The sequence below is a fragment of the Bos taurus genome, chromosome 5 (assembly GCF_002263795.3).
Source record: "Bos taurus isolate L1 Dominette 01449 registration number 42190680 breed Hereford chromosome 5, ARS-UCD2.0, whole genome shotgun sequence".
Taxonomy (NCBI): domain Eukaryota; kingdom Metazoa; phylum Chordata; class Mammalia; order Artiodactyla; family Bovidae; genus Bos; species Bos taurus.
Window position 1 is genome coordinate 116611059 of NC_037332.1, and position 22009 is coordinate 116633067.

The 22009-nt window shown below is 55.4% G+C and overlaps 1 protein-coding gene across 4 annotated transcripts; it reads left to right on the top strand.

Moving 5' to 3' along the window:
• Window positions 1-846: 846 nt before the first annotated feature.
• Window positions 847-20425, top strand: GTSE1 (G2 and S-phase expressed 1). Of its 4 annotated transcripts, none has more exons than XM_024991521.2 (12): window positions 847-1068; window positions 1520-1604; window positions 6115-6172; window positions 6271-6895; window positions 9889-10059; window positions 10727-10850; window positions 12629-13003; window positions 16749-16821; window positions 18248-18478; window positions 18658-18862; window positions 19291-19503; window positions 19954-20424. In XM_024991521.2, exons 1-12 carry the CDS (start codon window positions 862-864, stop codon window positions 20035-20037), a joined length of 2451 nt encoding a protein of 816 aa, XP_024847289.1. In that variant the 5' UTR covers window positions 847-861; the 3' UTR covers window positions 20038-20424.
• Window positions 20426-22009: the final 1584 nt, after the last annotated feature.

A 22009-nucleotide genomic window follows, 5' to 3' on the forward strand; every position in this document is an offset into this window, starting at 1 on the left:
TTCCAAAGGAGTTTGTAGGTTGAAACACTGTCACACCCAGGAATTATTAACTGGAGCTGTAAGCTAACTCTTTTTTCAGAGAGGTAGTGGGGGACAGCCCCCCGTAAAGTCAGAAGTGTAGGTGAAGGCACAAAGCAGAAAGTAGGCAGACTCTGGTTTTGGGGGTAAATGCTCGAGAATTTCCAGGGGGACTCCTGAGGCTCAATCCCGCCTTTGCCTATGCTGAGCCTCCTTCCTCCTGACCTTTGCCATGGGCGGAGTTCCTCACGCTGGCTCTCGGCAGTGATAGAATTCTAGTTGAGCTATTCCAGATCCTGAAAGATGATGCTGTGGAAAGTGCTGCACGCAATATGCACTCAATATGCAATATGAAGGCTCCCGGCATGGCCCCATCTCTCTTCTCCAGTTAAGTAGGATCCTGAACAGATGATGGAACTCAGAAGGGAGCCTGTGGACAGAAGCTCAGGGAGGGTTGAGGGAGTGCGTACCCAGCACATCAGAAGTGAAGGGGACCGCAAAGAGCGAGGCTGAAGGCTGCAGAGGGAGCCTCTAAATAGAAATGAGGTGTCAGGGTGGTCCAGGGCCATAAACTAGGGTGTCTGGTCACCCAGAGTCACCGGGCGCTCCGCGGGCAGGGATGGGGTTTTCTTATCCCCCAGAACGAACCGGCAGTGCTCTACAAAGCGGGCATACGCACCTATTTCCTACCATAGGAATTGGATCTTCATTTAAGGTTGAAGATGTGGTGTCATAACCATGTCCCTTGCGACACGTAGCTGTCCTGATGCTGAGCCTACGGAGACACCAAAGGAGCCTAAGGCACCCAGCCCAGTGCGGCCCGGCTCTGGCCAGTTGTCGGGCATGCGCAGCGAGCCAAGGCAGTGCGCACGCGCGCCACCTTCCATTTCCCTCCCCCCACCCCTCTTGAGGCTCCGACTACAACCCCCAGGATGCACCGGGCCCCGCGGCCTTTCAAACCGGCCAATCAGCAGCCCGCAGCGCTTCCTGCGCGCCCCGTTTAAATCCAGGGCGCAGGCGCGTCGGCTGGGGTATCGCAGCGGCTCTGGGGTAAGGGGGTCGTCGGGCGACTCGGGTGTGGCTCTGTGTAGGGGGGCAGTCAGGGGTCCTCGGGGCGGGGGGTACTCCCTTGCACGCTCCGGCGAGGCTGAAGGAGGTCTTCAAGCCGAAGACCCCCGGCTTGAAGCCCAGCCGGGGAGGTCTGGTTGTCCGGGTCCAGTGCCCCCGTTCGGGCCTGCCTCGGGTGGCGCCGGCCCAGAGGCGAGCGGGCCCCGGGGCGGAGGGTCTTGGGCTGCGGTCGTGGTGGCCTCTGCCGGCCTCGCGGTCTCTCCCTGACTCGTTGGCCTCTGCTGGCCTCGCGACCTCTCCCTAACCAGCCCTCTCTGCCTAGCCGGTGCTGCAGCGGCCCGCACGGTGGGGGCTTCCCTGGGGGGCTGGGGGAACCCGGGCTCCGACACCCACCCCGCTTCTGTCTCCTGCTCCTTGCTGTGACCTCTGACAGCCCTGGCCGCGGAAGGAGGAAGCGACGTGCCTTCAGCCTGCCTGGCCCCCCCAGGAAGCGGAGATGGAGGCTCCCAAGAAGGAAGGTACGTCCTTGTCTCCGCAGCCCTGTCGGTCCGGGGGTCTCAGGGAACACGCAGGTCGATTTAATGCTCCTGAGAAAACTTGCTCGTTTGTTTATTCAGTACTCACCCCGTTCTCTGCGCCCCGGTAAACTGTCTTCCCCGAGTTTTTTCATTCCTCTAACTTCTTTCTTTTTCGGGTTTTCTACATTCTCTTTACCCCCCAAGTTGTGACTTCCCGCGGAGCAGGGATTCTTTCTGTTCTATATACTTCATTGTCCCCAGGGCCTGACGTTCTCCACAGGCACTCAGGTCTGGGGAACTGATGTTGCCTCTTGGCTGGTTGCTGAGACTTGTCCAGGATCGTTGCCAGGATCGTTGCCAGCACGTCGGACCAGTCGACCTGGCCTGTAGCCTTGCTGTCCTGTTCTGTTCCTGCCTGCTGTGAGTGTGGAAGTGAGAGCACAGCCTTACAAAAGGAGTTACGGGCCCTGCCCTCTTTTTCTGCTGAAGCGCGGGGACATCCTTTATATCCTTTGTCTTCAGGACACGTGTGCGAGTCAGGGAGACTGGGTACCCAGTTTCTCCTTAACACCCCCATTCTGCAGAAACAGCCCCAAGACTGCTAGTCATCAGCGCTGCTTCCTCGGTTCTAGAACAGGGTTTGCTGCTGCAGCCTGACCTCCACCCTGGCGAAAACGCCCTCCTTTTCCAGTCCCTTCCACATGCAGCTGAATCCCTGTTGCTGCTTCCTGAGGACTAATCCTGCCTGTCACCCATCCTTTGTATCTTTATATCTTTTCTTGTCTGTTCTTCATGCTCATGATGTACAAATAGGTCCCGCTGTCCGACTTGCCCTCATGTGCTCCACGCCCTCTCCGCTGCTGTGTGCCTTATTCAGAGCCAGACTTCAGGGCAAGAGCTTTCCCACTTGTTCTGCTGTTCTTTTCCACAACCTTCAACCCCTCCGAACCTCCTCTGCCCTCTCACTTCACCCAGACTGCCTTTGTCCACCAGTGAGCACATCCGTGTTGTGAAATCTACGGTCGTTTTTTTCTGTCCTTTCAGTGACTTTTGACCTCTTCTCCTACAGGAAACTTGGCCAGCTTGGCTTCTTGCTTTTCCTTCTGCCCACTCTGGCCAGTATATCTCCATCTGTTTGCAGACTTCTCATTCTGCCCTACCTTCTGAAGCCGAGTTGCCCAGGACCTGGTCTGGGGTCTCTTTGAACTCCCCCTACCCTCCAACAGGTTCTCAGACAGTCCTTTAAATCCTTCCACCTTCTGGTGGTGCCCACGTTTTGTCTGGGCACAGCCTCTCCTCTGAGCTCTGGGCTTGTGCATCCACCTGGCTGGCTGGCGTCTTCACGTGAATGTCTCCCACCTCTTACTCAGCGGGTCCCACCTCCCACCCCATTCTTGGCTGATTCTTTGTCTTTGTGAAAAGCAGAAAGAAAGTTAGTCACTCAGTCCTGTCCAACTCTTTGTGACCCCATGGACTATATCCCACCAGGCTCCTCTGTCCATGGAATTCTCCAGGCAAGAATTCTGGAGTGGGTTGCCATTTCCTTCTCTATTGTCTCTGTAATAGAAGTCAAGTGTCTGTCCATTCACCTAGCTGAGAAGGTTGTGAAGCATTTGTTCAGTCATCAATTACTGTCGTTTCCACGGTATATTTTGAATCCATCTGCCTCTTTCCAGCTCCACCCTGATGCCACCACCTTGGTCTCAGCCATATTAACTTGCCTCCACCTACCATATATATTATGCATTTTAGCCAATGTGTATGCTGAAATTTCAGTAGATACCGCCTGCTTCTTTTATAGCACATCCACCAGGGTAGCCTTTTAAAAACAGAAGTTAGAGCACAATACTCTTCTGCTTAAAACCCTTCGATAGCTCCCATTGCACTCTGAATAAACTAAAAGCTTGCCATGGCTTGGACGCCACCCAGGATCTGACCTGACCTGTGTCTCCACCTCCTCCAGCCACTGGCCTCAGAGGTGTCCCTACTTCCCGGCGGCCCCTCCCCACACCGCCTTCCACGGTGTATGCCCACTGGACAATGCGCCCCTGAGGAGTGCCTAGCGGAGGACGCAGCCCACGTCTGCAGAGTGGATGGAGGGGCAGCTAGCCCAGGTCACCCTGAGCCACCGGCGGAGCCTGGCGTGGAAGGCTTTTCCCCTGACTCCCGGTCTAGAATTCCTTTTCCCACAGCAGACGTTTGGAATTTTCTGGTAGTGACCCATGAAATTGACTTCCTAGGTTTTAGACACATTAAAAAGTGAGAAGTCCATCTCCTCCTCCTTTATGCCCCTCCGCTGCCCAGTTACCACCTCCAGAGGCCACTGATCTCCTCGGCCTCCTGGGCAGTCCAGACCTGACTTGTGCACGTGCGAGGCAGTACCTGTCAGTCCAGCCCCCTCTTCTATAGCATGTAGAACCCTGGGTGCCATCTTGGGTTTTGCCTCTCATTTATCTCCATGAGCTCTGTGTGTCAATATAGGAAGTGTTACTGTTCTTCTCTGAGCCCAAGTCGTGTTCCATTCCGCTGTGGGGATGTGCTGTACGCTTATCTGCCACCCGGGAGCTTTGGCTTTGTGGCTGGTATCTTGCTGTTGCAAGTGCTGCTGCAGCAAACCAGGTGGGGTGCTCGGCAGCAGTGGGCCTCCCGCCAGGGTGCGTGCGCTTCTTTCTCGGTAGGCACTGTCAGGCTGCCCTCCGTACAGCTGTAGTAGCTTACAGATCAAACTTTTAGATTTTTAACAGTCTTATCAATGAAAACTGGAGTCCTGGGCGTCTCTGAGTTTTTCATGGCTCTTGCTTTTGAGTGCGACTGAGCTTCCGGTCGTGTGTTTCAGAACGTCTCCTTTTGCCCCCTGTGCCTCGCTCTGCTCGTGTCCTTTGCCTGCTCTTCCCGCGTGTCCAGCGCTCGCCTGCGGTCTGTGGGAGCGCTCGCCATCAGCCCTCGCGATGGGACCGCGCGTGTTCTCTTCCCTGTCTGTTGCTCCTGCCAACTCTGCTCGCGGTGGTTTTTGTCACGCAGAGACGTTAAATCTTTAATATGTTGGACTATCAACCTGTTGTTTTATGGCTTCCAGCTTGGTGACAGAGTTAAACCTCCGCACTCCAGGCTATACAGGGATTTCCCCGTGGTTTCTTGTTCCTTTTGGGTTTAGTTTTTTTCAGTTAAGTCTTGGACCTTTTTGGGATCTGTCCTGGTATGGTCTATGAGCTATGGATCAAACTTCAGATGTGTGTATTTCTCCCTCTCAAAGGATTATCTAGTTTATCTCAATACCATTCATTGAATAATGCATTTTCCCCTTTTATTTGATATGTTACTTTTATGATATGCTGAACTTTCTTTGTATCCATCTTGCATAGTTCTTGTTAATTCACAGGTGTTTTGCATTTTTTGGTTATAGTAAATGAGGTCTTCTCTTCCATTATACCTTCTCTTCTTTTTAGATATGAAAGCTGTTGATTTGTCGTATAATAATTTTGTCCTCAGACATTTGCTTTTATTCTTTCACAATTTATAATAGTTTTCAGTTGATTTTCTTGATACTTCTTGTATGTAATCATAGCATCTGTCCGTTGCGGCAGTTTTAACCTCCACATTCTTTCCTTTTGTTCACTTGTTGGTCAATGTTGCTTAGTGTTGGTTAAGGCAGATTTTTAACCACTGGGCTACCAGGGAATCCCCGGTTCGTTGCTTTTTGAGAAATAGTTGCTAAGTGTCCAGACCCTGAGGTGGAGCTTGGGAGAGGACTAGCCGTTCACTGTTTGGAGGCGCGTCCAGGCCGGGTGGCGCCGCAGAAGGGCGAGAGACACGTCCTTACAGGATGGTGATGCTGAGGCAGACATCAGGGCCGGGGCCGTGGGAGCCCCAGGAAGCCCTAAGGGAGGCGGGCATGGAGCGGGATGTGGAGCTGGGGCAAAGAGTGGTGGCCCCAGCCAAGGGGTGCGCTCGCCCAGAGGCTCATGGGCCGTCAGGGCTGGTGAAGGCCCTGTGTACGCAGGATGTCAGCTGCGCTTTATCTGGCCATTTGGGATGGGGTCCAGGGAGAGGTGATGGTCCTCAGGTGTGCATGGGGCCCCTACTGTGCCTGTGAGGGGCACTGAATTTGCTTTTGAAAGAGGACTAGCTGTAGTCTGTAACTGGAGAGTTGGGGAGCTGAGGCAGGGGGTCTTTTGAAAATGTTCTTTACCAGAAAATGACTGACTGAGTCTTGCAAAGCTAATCGAATGACTCGGTGAATGCATTTTAGATCGTGTCTTAAATATAAGAACTTAAAAACAAGGACTTGGGCTTTGATGGCAGCTTAGCGAACACAGAATGGCTGATGCTATTTTTTTTTTAAAGGAAAAATTAAGATAATCTAGAGCCCCTTGAGAAAATGTGATTATTAAAATACTGCTGTCACACTGTAGAAGTGAAATTTGAAGAGTTTTGATCGCTGGTGGAGGCTGGTGATGTTTGCTCGTTATCAGCCCACCCCTAAGGTAACGGCCGACTTTTTCCTCCCCAGACATTCTTCTGTTGGCTGATGAAAAGTTTGACTTCGACCTTTCGTTGTCTTCTTCAAGGTAAAAAAATGAGTTTTCTCCCCTTGCCTTGGTGTAACCACGTTCGGTCAAGTCTTTTGCGTGATGCCAGTGTTAATAATCCTTTTCTTTTAAAATAGTGCCAATGAAGATGATGAAGTCTTTTTCGGACCTATTGGCCATAAAGAAAGATGTATTGCTGCCAGCTTAGAATTAAATAATCAGATTCCCGAAGAACCTCCTTTGCCAGCTTCTGAAAGACACTTCATCTGGAGTCCGCTCGCGGGGGAAAAGTTTGTGGAAGTTTATAAAGAAGCTCACTTACTGGCCTTCCAGATACAAAGCAACGGCAGAACCACGGCGGCCCAGGCGGCCCAGCCCGAAGACCCTGGGGGCCAGGGAGGGGAAGGATTCATTCAGGAGCCTAAACTCAAAATAAACCTCTTCGATAGAGAAAACGAAGTGAAGAAAAGCCCCAAGTCACTTAAGCGGGAGACATACTGCCTGTCGGACGACCTCTGGAGGGCACCCCTGCTCCGGGGCACTCAGCCCGCCTCCAGCGCAGCCCCGCTGGCCGCTCCGGCCCAGACCGGCTGCCCCGAGACCTCGGGTCCGCCGCCCACCTTGTGCCCTTCTCTGCCAGCAGAGCCCAGTGCTGCTCAGCCTCCGAACCAGGCCGGGGCTCAGAAGAAGGTCGCCAGCAAGTTGCTGCCGCCCCGAACCTCGTCCCTTCGAGCAAAGAGCCTTCACTCGGCCGTGGAGAAGGTAGCCCCTCCAGCTCCCCCAGCACTTCTGTTCGGGGACCAGACGCGGCCTTGCTTCCGAGCCCTCTGGGTTTATGCCCCGGAACAGACCGCTGTGGGGGAAGCCTGGGGATGTCTTGCTTGGAGGGAGGACTCAGAGATGCTGGCATGGGAACTTCAGAAGGAGCTGTGTCCGTGGCGTGGGGAGCCAGGCAGGGGTGGCACAGGCAGGGCTGGGTCCCTATCGTGGTGACTCAAGGACACCTCCTCCTCCATTCTGTTTGAGGTCTTCCCTTTCGTTTTGTTACAGCACTGGACATTTCCCCTCACCAACCCGCCCCCCTCCCCGCTCCCATTAGGGATTTTAGGTGCGTTAACAAGCAGCTTCTTTGCCAAATCCCCTTCTGGATGGCCACGAGTCTCCCTCTGAACCATGACTGTGTTTAGATTGCCTTCCTCCCAGACATGAGTGGAGGTGCTGCTCTGGGATGTGGGGGACACGTGTGTCTTTGGGGTGCTGTTAGCCAAGCTGGGAGTCCTAGCAGTCTGTGGGTAGCAGGGTAGGGGTCAGACTGCGGCTGCCACCTGGGTTTGTCTCCTCTGATTCTGAGCTCAGGGCGGGGCGGTAGCACAGGGGAGGCGAGGGAGAGCCGGGAGCCTGCCCTGCGCCGTCCCCAGCTCCGCGGCCCTGGCCACCAGCTTCAGCACTCCCAGCTAGTTAGAGAGGAGCGTTGCTTCGCGGGGCTGTCAGCAGGGTTAGGTCCGTGCAAAACACCCAGCACAGGCAAAGAAGATCCCTGCACGGCTCCTGAGCCCACAACTGCCTGCCAGCAGAGCCCAGAACTGAACCAGGCTGGACGCAGTTCTGCACGGAGACCCTTCGAGGGGCCGTGTGGCCTCTGCTTCCCCAGGGCTGAAGCTGTCCTTTAGTCTTGCAAATGCCTTTTCCTGGAGATCGTTTGGATGTAAATTTCTGAAGTGACTTTTCCAGAATGAAAGCATCGTGGGTCCAGGTGCAACACCGGACTTGGGCCCGGATTTGTGTGGTCACACATAGGCTCAGGGCCGGGGTTGTGGTGTAATTTCACCTGTTCTGTGCTTAGTCCTCAGTCGTGTCCAGCCCTTTGCAACCCCATGGACTGCAGATCGCCAGGCTCCTCTGTCCACGGGGATGCTCCAGGCAAGAATACTAGAGTGGGTGGCCATGCCCTCCTCCAGGGGATCTTCCCAACCAGGGGATCGGACCCAGGTCTCCTGCATTGCAGGCGGATTCTTTACCGTCTGAGCCACCAGGGAAGCCCATGACTATTCTGGATCCTTTAATTTTCTGGGTCGTAAGAAGCACTCTTGCCAGAGAGCTGAGTTTTGGTCAATGAGGGGTTAGCTGGACCATGGAGCTGTTTGAGCTCACACAGGGACCCCCATCACTTCCCATGTTGTTTCTATGGAAACTGACTCACTTACACACCGCCACCTGTGAGGATCACCTGTGGACAAGGCTGGGCCTCTTGATGGCGCCGCCTAGAAGTGTCTTTTCAGGACACCTGCCAGGATGACTGGGGTGGTGGTGGTGTCGCTCAGCCGTGTCCAACTCTTTGCAACCCCATGGACTGTGGCCCGCCAGGCTCCTCTGTCCATGGGATTCTCCAAGCAAGAATACTGGAGTGGGTTGCCATTTCCTTCTCCGGGGGATCTTCCCGACCCAGGAATCAAACCAAGGTCTCCTGCATTGCAGGCAGATGATTTACCATCTGAGCTACGAGGAAAACCCAGGATGGCTGTAGTGAGAATTAAAAAACTAAGTGTTGATGAGGACGTGGAGAAACTGCATCCCTGTGCATTGCCCATAGGGCTGTGCAGTGGTGCAGCCTCTGTGGAAAAACAGTTGGGCAGTTCCTGGAAAAGTTAAACTCAGAATTATCACATGATCCAGCAATTCCACATGTTCTACTTGGGCGTATTCCCAAGACAATTGAAAACATATGTCCACACAGAAACCCGTGTAGCAGTGTTGAAAGCAGCTTCATTCATAATAACCAAAAAGTAGGAACAATCGAGATGCCCACCAGCTGATGACTGGTCCATGCAGTGGGATACTTTTGGCCCGTGAAGAAATGCTGGTAAACATGGGTGACCCTGGGAACACGGTCAGAGGAAGAAGCCAGACGCAGAAGGTCCCATGTTGTACGGTCTCATTCACAGGAAGTAACCGTAGCAGGCGAGTCCTGTCTTGCTCTGGAGACAGTGGGTCCATGGTCACCCTGCTGGGAGGTGCAAGGAGTGCTGACGGCCAGGAGTTGCTTTTTGGGGCAACAAAAATGTTGTCCAGTGACGCTGTGACCGTATGCTAAAGCCACTCAAGTGCACGCTTTAAAATGGTGGACCTTAGCTTAGGTGAAGCATATCTCGATGTAAAAAATGATGTAAAGGAGAAAGAAGGTTACTGCTTTATGAGCTGCTTTTGCTTCTTCTGAACTCTTCTTAGTATGGGGGGTTATTTATGGAAGCATGAATTACTTCCACGAATGCCCTTGTACCTAAAAGTGAGGAATGTATTCTTTGTTGGGCTCTGCTCACTAAAGAAAAATGGCTTTCAGTCCTAGATGAAGATTCATTGCAGCCGAGCAGCTCCTCTGGTAGAGGGCATGACCATTTAATGAACGATTCCTTTCTGGACGGCATTTTAAAATTTGTGTAACCAGATCCCATTTCCTCATTATCACCCTTAAATAAGAATCCTGATTGAGGACTAGCCTAGAGGAGTTCTCTCCTATTAATAGTCTGTCTTGGTATTATTTTACCCTGTTTTTAATGAGGAAGCAGGCTCCATCATCATTTTTTTCTGTGGTAATTTGGCGGAGGAAGTGAACCGCTATGTTCTTTTCTCTCCCGTTGATGAATTGAGGACTGCATGTTGGGAAGATGGATGGTGCATGCCCTCTAATTGAAGCCTTTATGTGTCTCTACGTTGTGAAAGACTAGACAGTTCTCACATTTCGATTTACAATTTTTCAGCCTGTGAGACAGAAACCAGCTAGTCCTCCCAGGATGAAAATCCAAAATGAAAAGGACACCCACAGCAGCGTGCCCCCAGACAAGCTCAGCACCACCCGGGCCGTCGCCAGCGTGCCAGCCAGTGGAAGCCACTTGGTCCCAGGCAAGCGGTCGCTCCCTGTTCCAAACAAGGTGGGTTGGCCGGGGCTGGGGCAGGGGTGGGGCTTGGCCTGTGAGTGCAGGGAGTAAGAGGCAGCTTTGAGGATGTGGGATGTGGGATGCGTCTGGACCAAAATCAATGTTTAGGAGGTTGAAGATAGGATCTAGGAGGGGCGGTGTGCTGAAATGCAGGGCATACAGGACTGGCACGTGGCAGGGCCTGGCCACTGCCCCCGGGGAGCCGTGAGCACCGCGGAACGTCGGCCCCCCCTGAGCTGACATCGGGGTGTCTGATGGCAGAGATGCCCCTGCTTCCCTCACGGGGTTGGTGTGCCGAGGAGATGGGCTGTTGGTGCTTTGAAAACTACAGCTCCTCCCAGGCGTGGGGGCGACCGTCCTCGTCTTTGCTGTTTGTTTTCCAGCGCTGAGCTCTGTGTGCTTGTGAAAGTGCCACGTCCCTGGTGGTACTTGCTAAGCTTGCCCACACTGGGCCCTGCAGCTCTCGACTCCCCAGGCTGGAGTCCAGGCCCCACGCCTGCGGTCAGCAGGCTCCCGGCGCTCCTCACACAGGCAGCCTGGCGGCCACGCCAGGGAACACTGCTCAGCCTCTCTCTGATTCGAGATGATATCTTGTAAGCTGTTGAAAACCCCGAATTTTGCAGAAATAAGTCTTGGGTAGGTAATGCAGTCTCTGTTTTAGTCCGGGCCGAAGAAAACCATGCTAAAACCACCTGGGTATGCTGGCGGCCTGGCAGGAAGGTCCTCGTCGGGGTCTGTCTCAGGCCTGAGCTCCACGGCACGTGCTTCCCCTGCGACTGGCGGAGGTAAGGCCAGCCCTGAGCGCCTTGTTCCTGCCAGACTCTTCACAGAACCACTCAGCTCGGCTGCAGGTTCTGGAAGGCTGGCTCTGGTCTGGGGTAGGGAGACTGTTGAAGCCTCCATCCTCAAGGTGCCTCCCCTCCTCCGAGGAGAGGCACGGTCAGGCAGGCGGTCTTAGTTTCTGCTGAGTTAAGCTGTCACAGGTGGCTCTGTAGGTAAAGAACCCGCCTGCCAATGTAGGAGATGCAAGAGACTTGGGTTTGATCCCTCGGTTGGGAAGATCCCCTGGAGAAGGAAATGGCAACCCACTCCAGTATTCTTGCCTGGGAAATCCCATGGACAGAGGAGCCTGGTGGGCTATGTCCTTGAGGTCTCTGAGTCAGACATGACTGAGCACAAGCTGTCACAAGGTGGGCACTTCCTGCTGGTGCCAAGGACCCGGCATGACGCTGAGGCCAGCCTCAGCCACGTGATCAAATGTAGTATTTTAAAGTGGGGCTGTTCCAGATAGTGTAGGCGTAGGAGCCGTAACTCCTGGGTGTTTGTTTAAATCTGCTCAAACCTGTTTCAACTCAGGCGACTTTGCTGTCTTTCCAAGCCGAGGGTGCCATCTGCTGGTAAAGGGGAGAAACCCTAGGAGGCTGTGGGAAGGCACGCGGCCTCCTGCCCTCAAGGACTAAAACCTTCTTTGAAACAGATTTGCTGGGTAGGCTCTAAGCCGGGCAGCACGGCCTGCGTTTTGTACACAGACGTGAGAAGTCTCTCCTCTGGAGCGAGGCTGGTCCGATCTGGGGCCCCGACCGCCTGGGTGGTTAGGAGAACTGAAGTTGCGTCTGTACCTTTACAAACTAGGGGGCGGCCCCGCCCTCGCAGTGTCCCTGCGGGCCTGAGGACCACACGGTGCCCTGGCCCCGTGTGTGGCACGGCGCGTGTTCAGGGAAACGAAGTTTTGTTACACTAGGCTCCGTGAGTCTGGCTGTGTTGCTTCAGGCATCAGCACCAGTTCTGTCTATGATTTCTGAGCCTACCTCTGGGAAAGGTCGAGACAGGCTGCGGGGGGCCTTCTGGTGTGTGTTCCTCAGTTTTCCGTGGCAAAATCCCCAGGGTCAGATCTGATGGGGATCTGACCGTCATTGCGGCGGGAAGAGCACCATGAGCCTGCACTCTGTGTGACGTGGGCTGCGGTTTAGTCCTCCTAAGTTTCTCTTTAAGAGCCTTTCCCCAGGTTGGCCTGTGTTGGCTATTTTGGCAACTGAGTATTTTCAGCTAGCTCGTTTAAATAGTCCCGGTGACTGACAGGACCCAGCCTCCCTGTGGCTGAAAGGAACTGACTAGTAAGGAGCATCTGCTCTCCATGTCTCCCTGCCCGCACCCCTGATTGGCCAGGTGGGGCATCTGACCAGACTGTCCGTCTTCACCTGCTCAGCTGGGATAGAGTTCTGCTGTCGACATAGTGAGGACAAGAGAGCTTGAGTTTATGCATCCTGATGCATCTTGGCAACCGTGTCTAGAATCAGCACCTCGGATCATACTCAGCTAAGCCACAAGCAACCCGGGTCGTCTTGTGTCTGAGGATGTTGTCTGGTGGACATGCAGAATATTGTTCCTGTGTCGTATTTTTTAATATGGAAATCACCATGATAGAAATAAGTTGTTTTCTTTTCCACATTCTGAGGTAGATATGCTAAAGATAGCATATCTTGTGTGTGTATGTTAAATAACTTCATCATTTAAACACAGCATCGGGGTGAGTGACAACCAGATTTCCTGTCTCCTCTTCCAGCTAAGCCCAGTGAGCGTCCAGGCATCTCTGCGGACAGTGCCCGGTCAAGCTCCAGCCAGACGGGCAGAGCGGGGCTCGCCCTGCCACGGCCGTCCTTGAAGGCGGGACCCGGGGGCGTGGCCTGCAGGCAAAGCCAGAGGCCAGAGGCTGCGGAGTGGACGGCGGAGCGGCCCAGGGGGCCCCCCAGAGCATCTCTCCCCCAGCCCCAGACCCCGGAACAGGGAGGCCCTGGGCCGAGCTCTTGTTGTGGTTTGTCACAGTCTTCTCAGTGGGATAAGACCGGGGGTACAAGGAGGCGCGATTCCTGTCTAAACTCCAAGACAAAGGCTGTGGCTACCCCTACGAATCAATTTAAAATTCCCAGATTTTCTACTGGTAAGTCATAGATAAACTTTAACATGTTTTTAAAATAGTGAACAAATTATATTTATAAAGTTCAAATAATTATCAGTTTTGGTGATGGTGTTTGCTTTCATTTCTTATAAAGCATTTTATATGTCTTTTAATTTTTGTAGGTTTGGATAAGTTAGTGAATTTCTTAAATTACTCTCCTCTTTGTAAACATATCATTGTTCCATGGCTACTCTTAGACTTTCTGTTGTTATTTTCAGGGTTTTTGTTACTAATGTATTTTTGTGTGGCTTTCTTTGTGTTTATCCTGCTTGGGCCTTCTTGAGCTCCTTTGTTCTGTGCGTTGATATTTTTAACTGGGTCTGGGGAAAATGTAGCCATTGTTTCTTCAAACATGTTTCCTTGCCCCCCTGGCCCTGGGACTCCAGTCTCTGTGTCAGAGGCCTTCTCGTGCTGTCCCCTCGGTCACTCGCGCTCCGCCCCCCTCCTTCCTCTGCTTCTGTCTGGCTCGTTTCTCTGGCCTGTCTCCATGCACACGTGTTTGTTTTTTCCACCGTGTGTCTAATCTGCTCTTAAGTCCATCCAGCTAGATTTTCATTTCTGACCTTACAGTTTCCCCTTTTATTGTCCTCGTGGTGCTTATGTTTTCCTGTGAATTCTTGAACATGTCTATAATGGTGTGTTCTAATTCCATCCTCTGTATCGTTTGGGGCCTGTTTCTATTGACTAATTTTTTTCCTGGTGATGGTCACATTTTCCTGCTTCTTCACTTGTCTAACGATTTTTTATTGTCTGCTAGACATCATAAATTTTCTGCATATCTGGACTTGAAGGAGTTGAACCTTGCTTTGACAGGCAGTTAGGTTTCAGTAGAACTTGATTCGTTCAAGGCTTCCTTTAGAGCTTTGATGGTGGGGGTCTCGGCCTTTACTCTCGGGACAGCTCAGCCCTGCCACCTGCGGCCCTTCCGAGCCCTCCTGCCTGTGCCGTGTGTCCCCTCTGGCCAGTTGCTGGGCGTGCCTCCCAGCCCTGTGACGAGGCAGCGTTCCTGGCGCTTGTTCTCGACCCACGTGGCGCTGCTGCTCACTGCACAGCCAGGACTCGGGGTCCCTCTTGGGCTCCCGGAGCTCCTTCCCTCTCTAGTCCTCTCTTCTCTAACTCCCTCGTGTCTAGTACACTGCCGCTCCCAATTCCAGCCCCTTCGGGCTCTCCCCATCTGCCGCAGCGTCCTGCCAGGGCCACTGGGCAGAAAGCCCACGTGGTGCCTGGCAGGTGCAGCGTCTGGTCAAGGTGAGTTCATCTGAGGAACATGGTCACGCAGGAGGCTGCACGGCACTGATGAAAGCCCAGGGTGGTTCTGGCCTCCCCTCTCAAGTACGTGCTGTCTAGCGGCTTCAGGACGTCGAAGTTGTCAGCTTTGCTGACCAATTCAGGTGGCTGTTAGCACTGGAAAACCTCACTGGAGTTCTTGCTCATGTAAGAATGAGCCACTCTGGGGCTTCCCTGGTCCAGTGGTTGACTCTGCGTTTCCACAGAAGGTGGTGTGGGTTTAATCCCTACTCGGGGAGCTGTCACGCGCCCTGCGCCCTCCACCCTGAAAAGGAATGAGCCGGCTGTTGAGTGTTGTCCGTTGCTCGGCAGTCTAACAGGTACAAGGGGCATCATGGTAAGATAGCTCCCACCGATGGAACTTAGATTTTTCTAGTAAGAGATAAAAAATGCAGTCAGATAAGTACACTGTCAGATCATAAGTTCCAGTTCGTCACTCAGTCATGTCCGACTTTTCGCGACCCCATGGACTGCAGCACGCCAGGCCTCCCTGTCCATCACCAACTCCCTGAGTCTACTCAAACTCATGTCCATTGAGTCGGTGATGCCATCCAACCATCCCGTCCTCTGTCGTCCCCTTCTCCTCCTGCCTTCAATCTTTCCCAGCATCAGGGTCTTTTCAAATGAGTCAGCTCTTTGCATCGGGTGGCCAAAGAATTGGAGTTTCAGCTTCAACATCAGTCCTTCCAATGAACTGATCTCCTTTAGGATGGACTGGTTGGATCTCCTTGCAGTCCAAGGGACTCTCAAAGAGTTTTCTCCAACACCACAGTTCAAAATAATCAATTCTTCGGCGCTCAGCTTTCTTTACAGTCCAACTCTCACATCCATACATGACCACTGGAAAAACCATAGCCTTAACTAGACGGACCTTTGTTGGCAAAGTAATGTCTCTGCTTTTGAATATGCTATCTAGGTTGGTCATAAATTTCCTTCCAAGAAGCAAGCGTCTTAATTTCATGGCTGTAGTCACCATCTGCAGTGATTTTCAAGCCCCCAAAAATAAAGTCAGCCACTGTTTCCACTGTTTCCCCATCTATTTTCCATGAAGTGATGGGACCAGATGCCATGGTTTTAGTTTTCTGAATGTTGAGCTTTAATCCAACTTTTTCACTCTCCTCTTTCACTTTCATCAAGAGGCTCTTTAGTTCTTCACTTTCTGCCATAAGGGTGGTGTCATCTGCATATCTGAGGTTATTGATATTTCTCCTGGCAATCTTGATTCCAGCTTGTGCTTAATGGCATGAATAAAGGAAGTTGGAGAACAGTTTAACCAGACAGGTTCTCTCAGCTTGCTGGTCAGCACAGCTCCTTTAGGAGGTGGCATGAACCGTGTGCAGGGAAGTTTCATCACAGGACGCCCAATAAGAAAGCAGCAAAAGGCGGAAGCAGTTCTCAGCCCTGGAGGTGGGGTGGGTGGGCGCTGCAGGGGTGGGCTGTGTGCTGTTCTTAGACGCTCGCTGCCAAAACAGAAACCCTGGGGGCTGGGCAGGCGTGTGGGCTGGGGTGGGGAGCCCGTGGGAAGTCGCAGGATGTGTAACGTAGAGCCAGAAGGCGAGCCCCTCGGGAAGCAGGTTAGAGGCGGGGTGGCTTTTACAACTTGTCTGTTTTGGCGCAGGAATCACTTTGATAAGATCAGCTTCTAAGGGGACAGGAGGTGGGGGTGGGTATGAGCGTGTGCAGGCGGCTCTCTGAGATCCTGCTGTGAAGAGGCGCAGGGACGTGGACGGGGCAGGGAGCAGGCCCGGAGCACAGCGGCCGCTGCAGGCTGCTCTGAGATGGGGGACCTGGCCTGGGCCTCTCCCAGTTCCTCGGAGGCCCGGGCCGCCTTCTCGTCTGGGACTGTCATGGCCTCTGCCCGTGGCCTCCAAGACAACAGGCTGCTACCCGGGGCTTGGCATCTGAGCCTTGGCCCCAGGTGAGTCTGGGACTCAGTCCCGTGAACAGTGGCCCTGGCCTCAGTCCTCTGAGCCCGCTTGTCGTCACTCCATGACCAGGTGAGATCACACGAAACTCTTGTCAGCCTCCAGATGGCACGTGAATACCGTTATGTCTTGTGATGACCCCGGGCCACCCCAGTTCCCCAGAGCAGAGGCTGTGGCAGGCTCCGTGGGGCCCGTCTGGAACCTTCCTCCTACCCCCTTGTTAGCTCTGCTGTGGGGGGCTCTTGGGAGACCTGAGAGGGTCATCTACCAAGTGCTCCGTCCCCGTCTGGGGGTCAGCCAGGCCGAGGGCAGCAGTGGGACCAGGGTTCTCCCTCTTCTGCACTTGCTGGTCCTGGGGTGGGTCCCTGGGGAGGGATGTGTCTCCCCCAGCCCCGCACTCTGGGGACACAGGTTTTCCCTGCAACTTGGGAGGACAGAGACGCTTAGAGGAGGCTGCCCGTGTGGTGAAGGTGGTGTCCCGGCTGCCTGACCACTCACCGCCTCTCTCTTCTCAGGTGAGCCCCCGGACGGTGCAACGCCGAAGTCCTGTCGGGCGCAGCGGCCGCAGTCCTGCACGTCGGTGGGGAGGTACCGAGTCTGTCTGCTTCCTCTCTTACGAGAACAAACCGAGTCCCCAGTGACCTCTGAGAGTGTGTTCTCCGACGTGTGGGGCCCCCCAGCCTGGCCTCGCGGGCCTGGCCTGAGCCTGGTCTCCTGAGCCGCCGTGGTGTCCCTCGAGGTTGGCAGTAGCACAGACTGGCCCCCGGGGCGGGGTTGCCGGTCCTCAGCCCTGACATGCGGGTCTCCAGCCAGACCGCCCAGCCTCCTTGGAGGTTCCGCTTGGTCGGTCTGGGTGGAGCTGAGGGCCTGCGGGTCTCAGGTGATTCCCATGTGCCACGGCTGAAGACCGCCGGCCTGGCTCAGGCTCGGGTTTGGGTCCCGGAGCTGCTGCTGCCCCGGTCAGCGTCTCGTGCAGCCTGTGAAAGGTTGCTGGCCTCATTTCCTCGTCTGCCCAGTGGGAATGGAACCAGTCAAACAGTAAGAAAACGCACAGGCACACATCCACACACACGACACACGCCCCATGCACATGTGCACTCCTGGGGGTTCTTCACACAGAGGGCAGTCCCCCCCGAGGGGGCGGGCAGCACTGTCCACACAGCTGGCCCTCCCCAGCTCTGAGTGCTGTCACAGAGGAGGGACCCGGCCCCTCAGTCCTGTGCCTGTTGGCTGGGGGCGGGGCACAGTGAGGTCACCTGACCCGCAGGCACGCTGCGCCCAGGGCAGGGTCCTGGTGCCAGTGCCCGTGAGCAGGGTGGGAGTGTGGCCTCGGACCCTGCAGGGTGGGACAGGCAGGACGAGCCCCGGGGCCAGGGTCCTCCTCCTGGCTCTGCCCCAGGCCAGCCTGGCCCTCCTCTCGGCTCTCCAGGGCTCTGGGAGTGCCTCTGCTTGTACATGAACTTGGCAGACACTTCCTGGGGTTGGGCCAGCCCTCCCTTCCCAGCACCAGCCACGCTGGGCTGCCTCCCTGCCATGCACACGGGGTCAGAGCGAGACCAGATTGGACGGTTAGGGTGGGAAGGAGAGATGGGTGGGGAGCCTGGCACCCGACCCACTCACCTGTGCTCACCCAGCTCAGGGGTCTTGGACTCGGAGTGGGAGCACACAGGGAGACTGCGTGACCCCGCCGGGCCGCCCTGGGCCTGGGCTCCCTCGTGGAAATGGGAGAGCCAGCGAGAGGGGGCTCGGCACCCCGTAGACTCCCACACAGCGTCTCCTGGTCCCACCCCTAATGTGCAGCCAAACCAGAGCGGAGCCTCACATGGGCCCACTGAGGAACCGAAGCCCACTCCAGGGCTCCCAGGGGGTGCTGCCGTGACCCCCGCCACCCAGGGGTCTAACAGGCTTCGCTGGCTTGAGCCTTCCACGTTAAAGCCACAGGTTTTCTACTCTCAGTGTGTGGCTGAGTCGTTAGGTTTTGGGTCATCTCTGCTGAAGGCTTTCTTCTTTCCAGGGTGGCCCACAGCACTCCCATGAGGTGGTCCTCAGCCGCACAGAGCCTTGTCAGCAGCATGAGGACCCCCGTGAGCACGAGGCGCCTATCGGCCCTGCCCACGCCTGCCGGCCGCCGGCTCTCCAGCCTCCCTCTGGCAACCCCCACGACTGTGCCCAGGCTCCTGGCTTCTCCCCTGCCTACATCTGCTAAGCGACTCTCTTCTGAGCCCCCGAAAAAATCCACAGTGAGGTGAGAGTTAAAGGCTGCAGTCTCTTCATCGCCAATTTGTAAAACCTCAAGTGACCATGTGCTGGGGGGGTCTGCTCTGCAGCAGATGCCGCTTCCGCTCCCGCCATGGTCCACCCGGGTCACAGGCAGACAAGAGCGCTGTGTGGCGTGTCCTGATGGATGCCCTCTTCTCTTTACAGAACTGCGCCTGCCATGGAGGGCGACGGCCAGCCTGCATCCAGGCGCCTCGACTTGTCCCCCAACGGCAGCTGCTCACCTCCGTCTGCTGTGCCACAGGCACTGGACTTTTCTCCAGAAAAGAGTGATTTTACTTTTTCACAAAGTGTCACTGTAGAAGTCACCTTGGATGAAGCACAGCCCCCTGAAGCCACAGCCCCCAGTGAGGTGAGGGGCACAGGCAGGGCTGACGTCTGCGCTCCTGGGTCCTACGGGTAACTGAGGACGTCACCTGCAGCCCGGGGCCTGTGGTGTCAGCCAGGCCACGGCTGGGAGGCGGGAGGCTGTGGGACCTCCTCCCCTGGAGGAGACAGAAGCTGCATCTCCTTGTGTCTGACATCGGGGCAGCTGGTGTTCACGGGAGGGGTGGGAAGCCAGGACGGGGGTTCACAGGGGAGGGGCTTCCCATGTTGACCACTGGCAGGAGGGGAGTCCTCGGTGCTCACACACCACAGCCCGGCCCAGCAGGGCCATCCCAGCCTCCTTCCTTAGGCCTCCAGACCAGCAGCCCCCAGGGCCTAGGCAGAACCCACCGCTTTCCCAAGATGGCTGACAGAAGACGCTGGGATGGCCCTTCATTCTAGTTTGTCATCCAGGCTCTCCTCGTGGATCTCAAACTGGATCAACTCAGCCTCACCATGGAGGCTGCGGCCACAGCCCTAGACGACCGCCCGCTCATTGACTTCTGCAGAAGCCCCGAGGCAGTCGTGGCCCTGCGGTCTGGAAGTGGGCCTCTAGTTGACCTCCTGACAAACACCCCAGAGGCAAACAGGAAGGCCGTGGCCAAGCCCCCTGACGAGGTGGGACAGGTGAGCTGTAGCAGGGCCTGCTGGCTCTGGCCTCAAGTGGTCTCTGCTGGGTTTGATGCTCAGGCACATCACGATGACCCTGGAGAGTGGCCACGGGGGCTTCCGAGGGCCACATGGCTCGGTTCGCCTCACCCTCAGCAGTGTGAGTGCCAAGGAGGCATCTCGCTGGAGCCCTTCTGTGCCCATGGCCCCCAGCGTTTAACAGGGAGCAGAAACGCCAGAGGAACTCAGAGCTCCTCTGGGTGTGCTGCTGCCTCCCTCCAGCGGCTTCAGCGTGGCGCTCAAGGTGCCTTTCCTCTGGGCCCGAGCCAAGTTCACCCAGTACTTTGGCCAAACCGTGGGGAACCGGCCGCAGGCAGCCCTGGCTTCAGAGAGCCAGTCCTTCGGGGTCTTTGGGGCGGGAAGGGGGTCACAGACGCTCCATTCACCTGTGTGGCCTTTCTCCTACAGCTCATAGACTTGGCTTCCCCTCTGATCCTGCTGAGCCCCGAGGCTGACAAGGAAAACATGGAGTCTCCGCTCCTCAAGTTCTGAGTGGAGTGAAACAGTCCTTTGCACTTCACTCAGTTACAAGAACAGTCCTCAAGTGGTATTCAACTGTCAGAGATAAATTTTAGAAGAGTTTGTGTTGGAAAAGCTGTAAAATGAAACAAAAAGCTAAGTAAAGTTACCGTGCCTGGAGCGGGCGATGGGCTTGGGGGCGGTGTCTGGCCACCTGAGGTCACTGCAGGCCAATGGCCCCCGTCCTCCCGGCCCCGCTTGCGTGCTGGGTGCAGAGTGAAGAATGGCTACGCTCCGGATGAGTCTGGATTTTTTGCATGTAAAATAGCAAGTGACCCATCTTTTAAGTTAACATTGTATGAAAAGTTAAATATTCTAGTTTAAGTTAAATGGTAAAGTAAATGAAAATGGATTAAAGCACCTCTTGATGTTTCAGATTATCCTAATTTTCAAAGACAGATGGCTGCGTTTATTAGTGGTCAGTATGCACAATATGTGTTATTCGAAATGTTAATTCTTTCTCCCAAAGTGATTTTCAAAATTTAGCATGAAGAAAAATTGGTTAAGTGCAGACCCCAGGCCCCAGCCCCCAGGTCCGGGGCAGCCTAGTCATCTGCACTTTGAGTGGGCAGCCAGGGGGTCCTGATGTGATGGTCCACAGACCACACCTGAGGGGAGGCGAGCACGGGGGAGGAGGAGCTCGTGTGAATGCGGGGGTGATGGGTGGTGTGCAGGGGACAGACCCCCGGGGTGCTGGAGCAGGAGCGCTCCTTGTGGAGGGGGCAGGGCCCCTGGGAGGCGCACTCGCGGCCTGCAGCTGTTCTGACTTGATCTTGGTTGAAAATGAGCGGACCGGAAAGCCGCTAGTGTGTACGGATAATTTCTCAGTCTCTGCGGTGGCTACACAGCAAACAGTAGGAACACTGCTAAGTGGACCCGCTCTGGGGCTCGCATCCAGGGCTCCCCGCATGGAGCCAGGCGGCCTCTGACCCCAGAGGGGTGTCCTGCACTTCCAGGTCATCGTTTGGAAGGGCAACCCCAGTGGATCAAGAGTGAAAAGTGCGCCCTGGGCGGCGCTGCCACACCTGCAGGTCTAGCGCCACAGGTAAAGGAGGGGCTGCTCAGAAGGCGGGGTTCCTGCCTGGGGGCAACCGTCCAGCTGACCAGCGGCTGCCCGGGAGGGTGGCCCTCCCGTGCTCTGACCTAAAACAGCCTTCGCCCTGGGAGCTCCCCCGGGCCAGTGGAGCCAAGCCCGCGGGAGTCACGGCGGTCTGCTCCTCCGCCCTTGTCTCCATCCCGGTGGCCAGTGTGGTGTTAATCCACCACTAAGGTCCTCAGATGTCTGGTCTGGCTCCTCATTTCACAGGGGAAAGCCAAAATCTGGGGTCGGATCCATTCATTGAATATTTATGGGGACTCTCCTGTGGGCAGTGGTCATGGGGGTGCAAAGCTCGCACATGGCTGTCTTCTGGGGGCGTGGCGGTGGGTGGGAGAGAGGGGCTCCGGCCGTCCGGCCTACAGCGCAGGGGTGAGCTGGGCCTTGGCCCCCGCCTGCTCCCCCAGGCTCTCCTTGGAGCAGCCACACTCTCCTGTGGGCCACGGTGCCATGTCCAGTCTACAGGTGTCCCGGGGCAGGACAGAGTAACCGGATCTAAAGTCTTCAGACAGTTGGGAGGAGGCCCCAGAGTGCACAGTGGGTAAAGCAGTGCCTGCCATCCGCGTGTGTCGCTCTCTTCCCTTCCTGTCCGGGTTTCCATCCAGCTGGTCCCACAAAGCACTTTTCCTCTCTGGCTCGCAGGTCCCCAGCCCACCCCTGGGAGGGAGACCGAGAGGAGGGGAGGGGCCGCCCTTTCCTCGGGACCTGGGGGTGAACAGCCTCAGCTGCCGCCAGAGGGCCACCCTCCCAGCTTGAGAGGCCTAGCTTCACGTGATGGTCACGTTCCATTTATTCTCAGGAGTACACGCTTTCACGTTTCACAGCTGACATTCACACAGCTCACACTGC

Excerpts from the sequence above, each read along its gene's own strand:
- GTSE1 (XM_024991521.2), top strand. The coding sequence starts at position 862 with ATGCGCAGCGAGCCAAGGCAGTGCGCACGCGCGCCACCTTCCATTTCC. Across the intron at positions 10,060-10,726 it reads CGCTCCCTGTTCCAAACAAG|TCCGGGCCGAAGAAAACCAT; the intron begins GTGGGTTGGCCG and ends TCTCTGTTTTAG. Across the intron at positions 18,479-18,657 it reads CCGAAAAAATCCACAGTGAG|AACTGCGCCTGCCATGGAGG; the intron begins GTGAGAGTTAAA and ends TTCTCTTTACAG.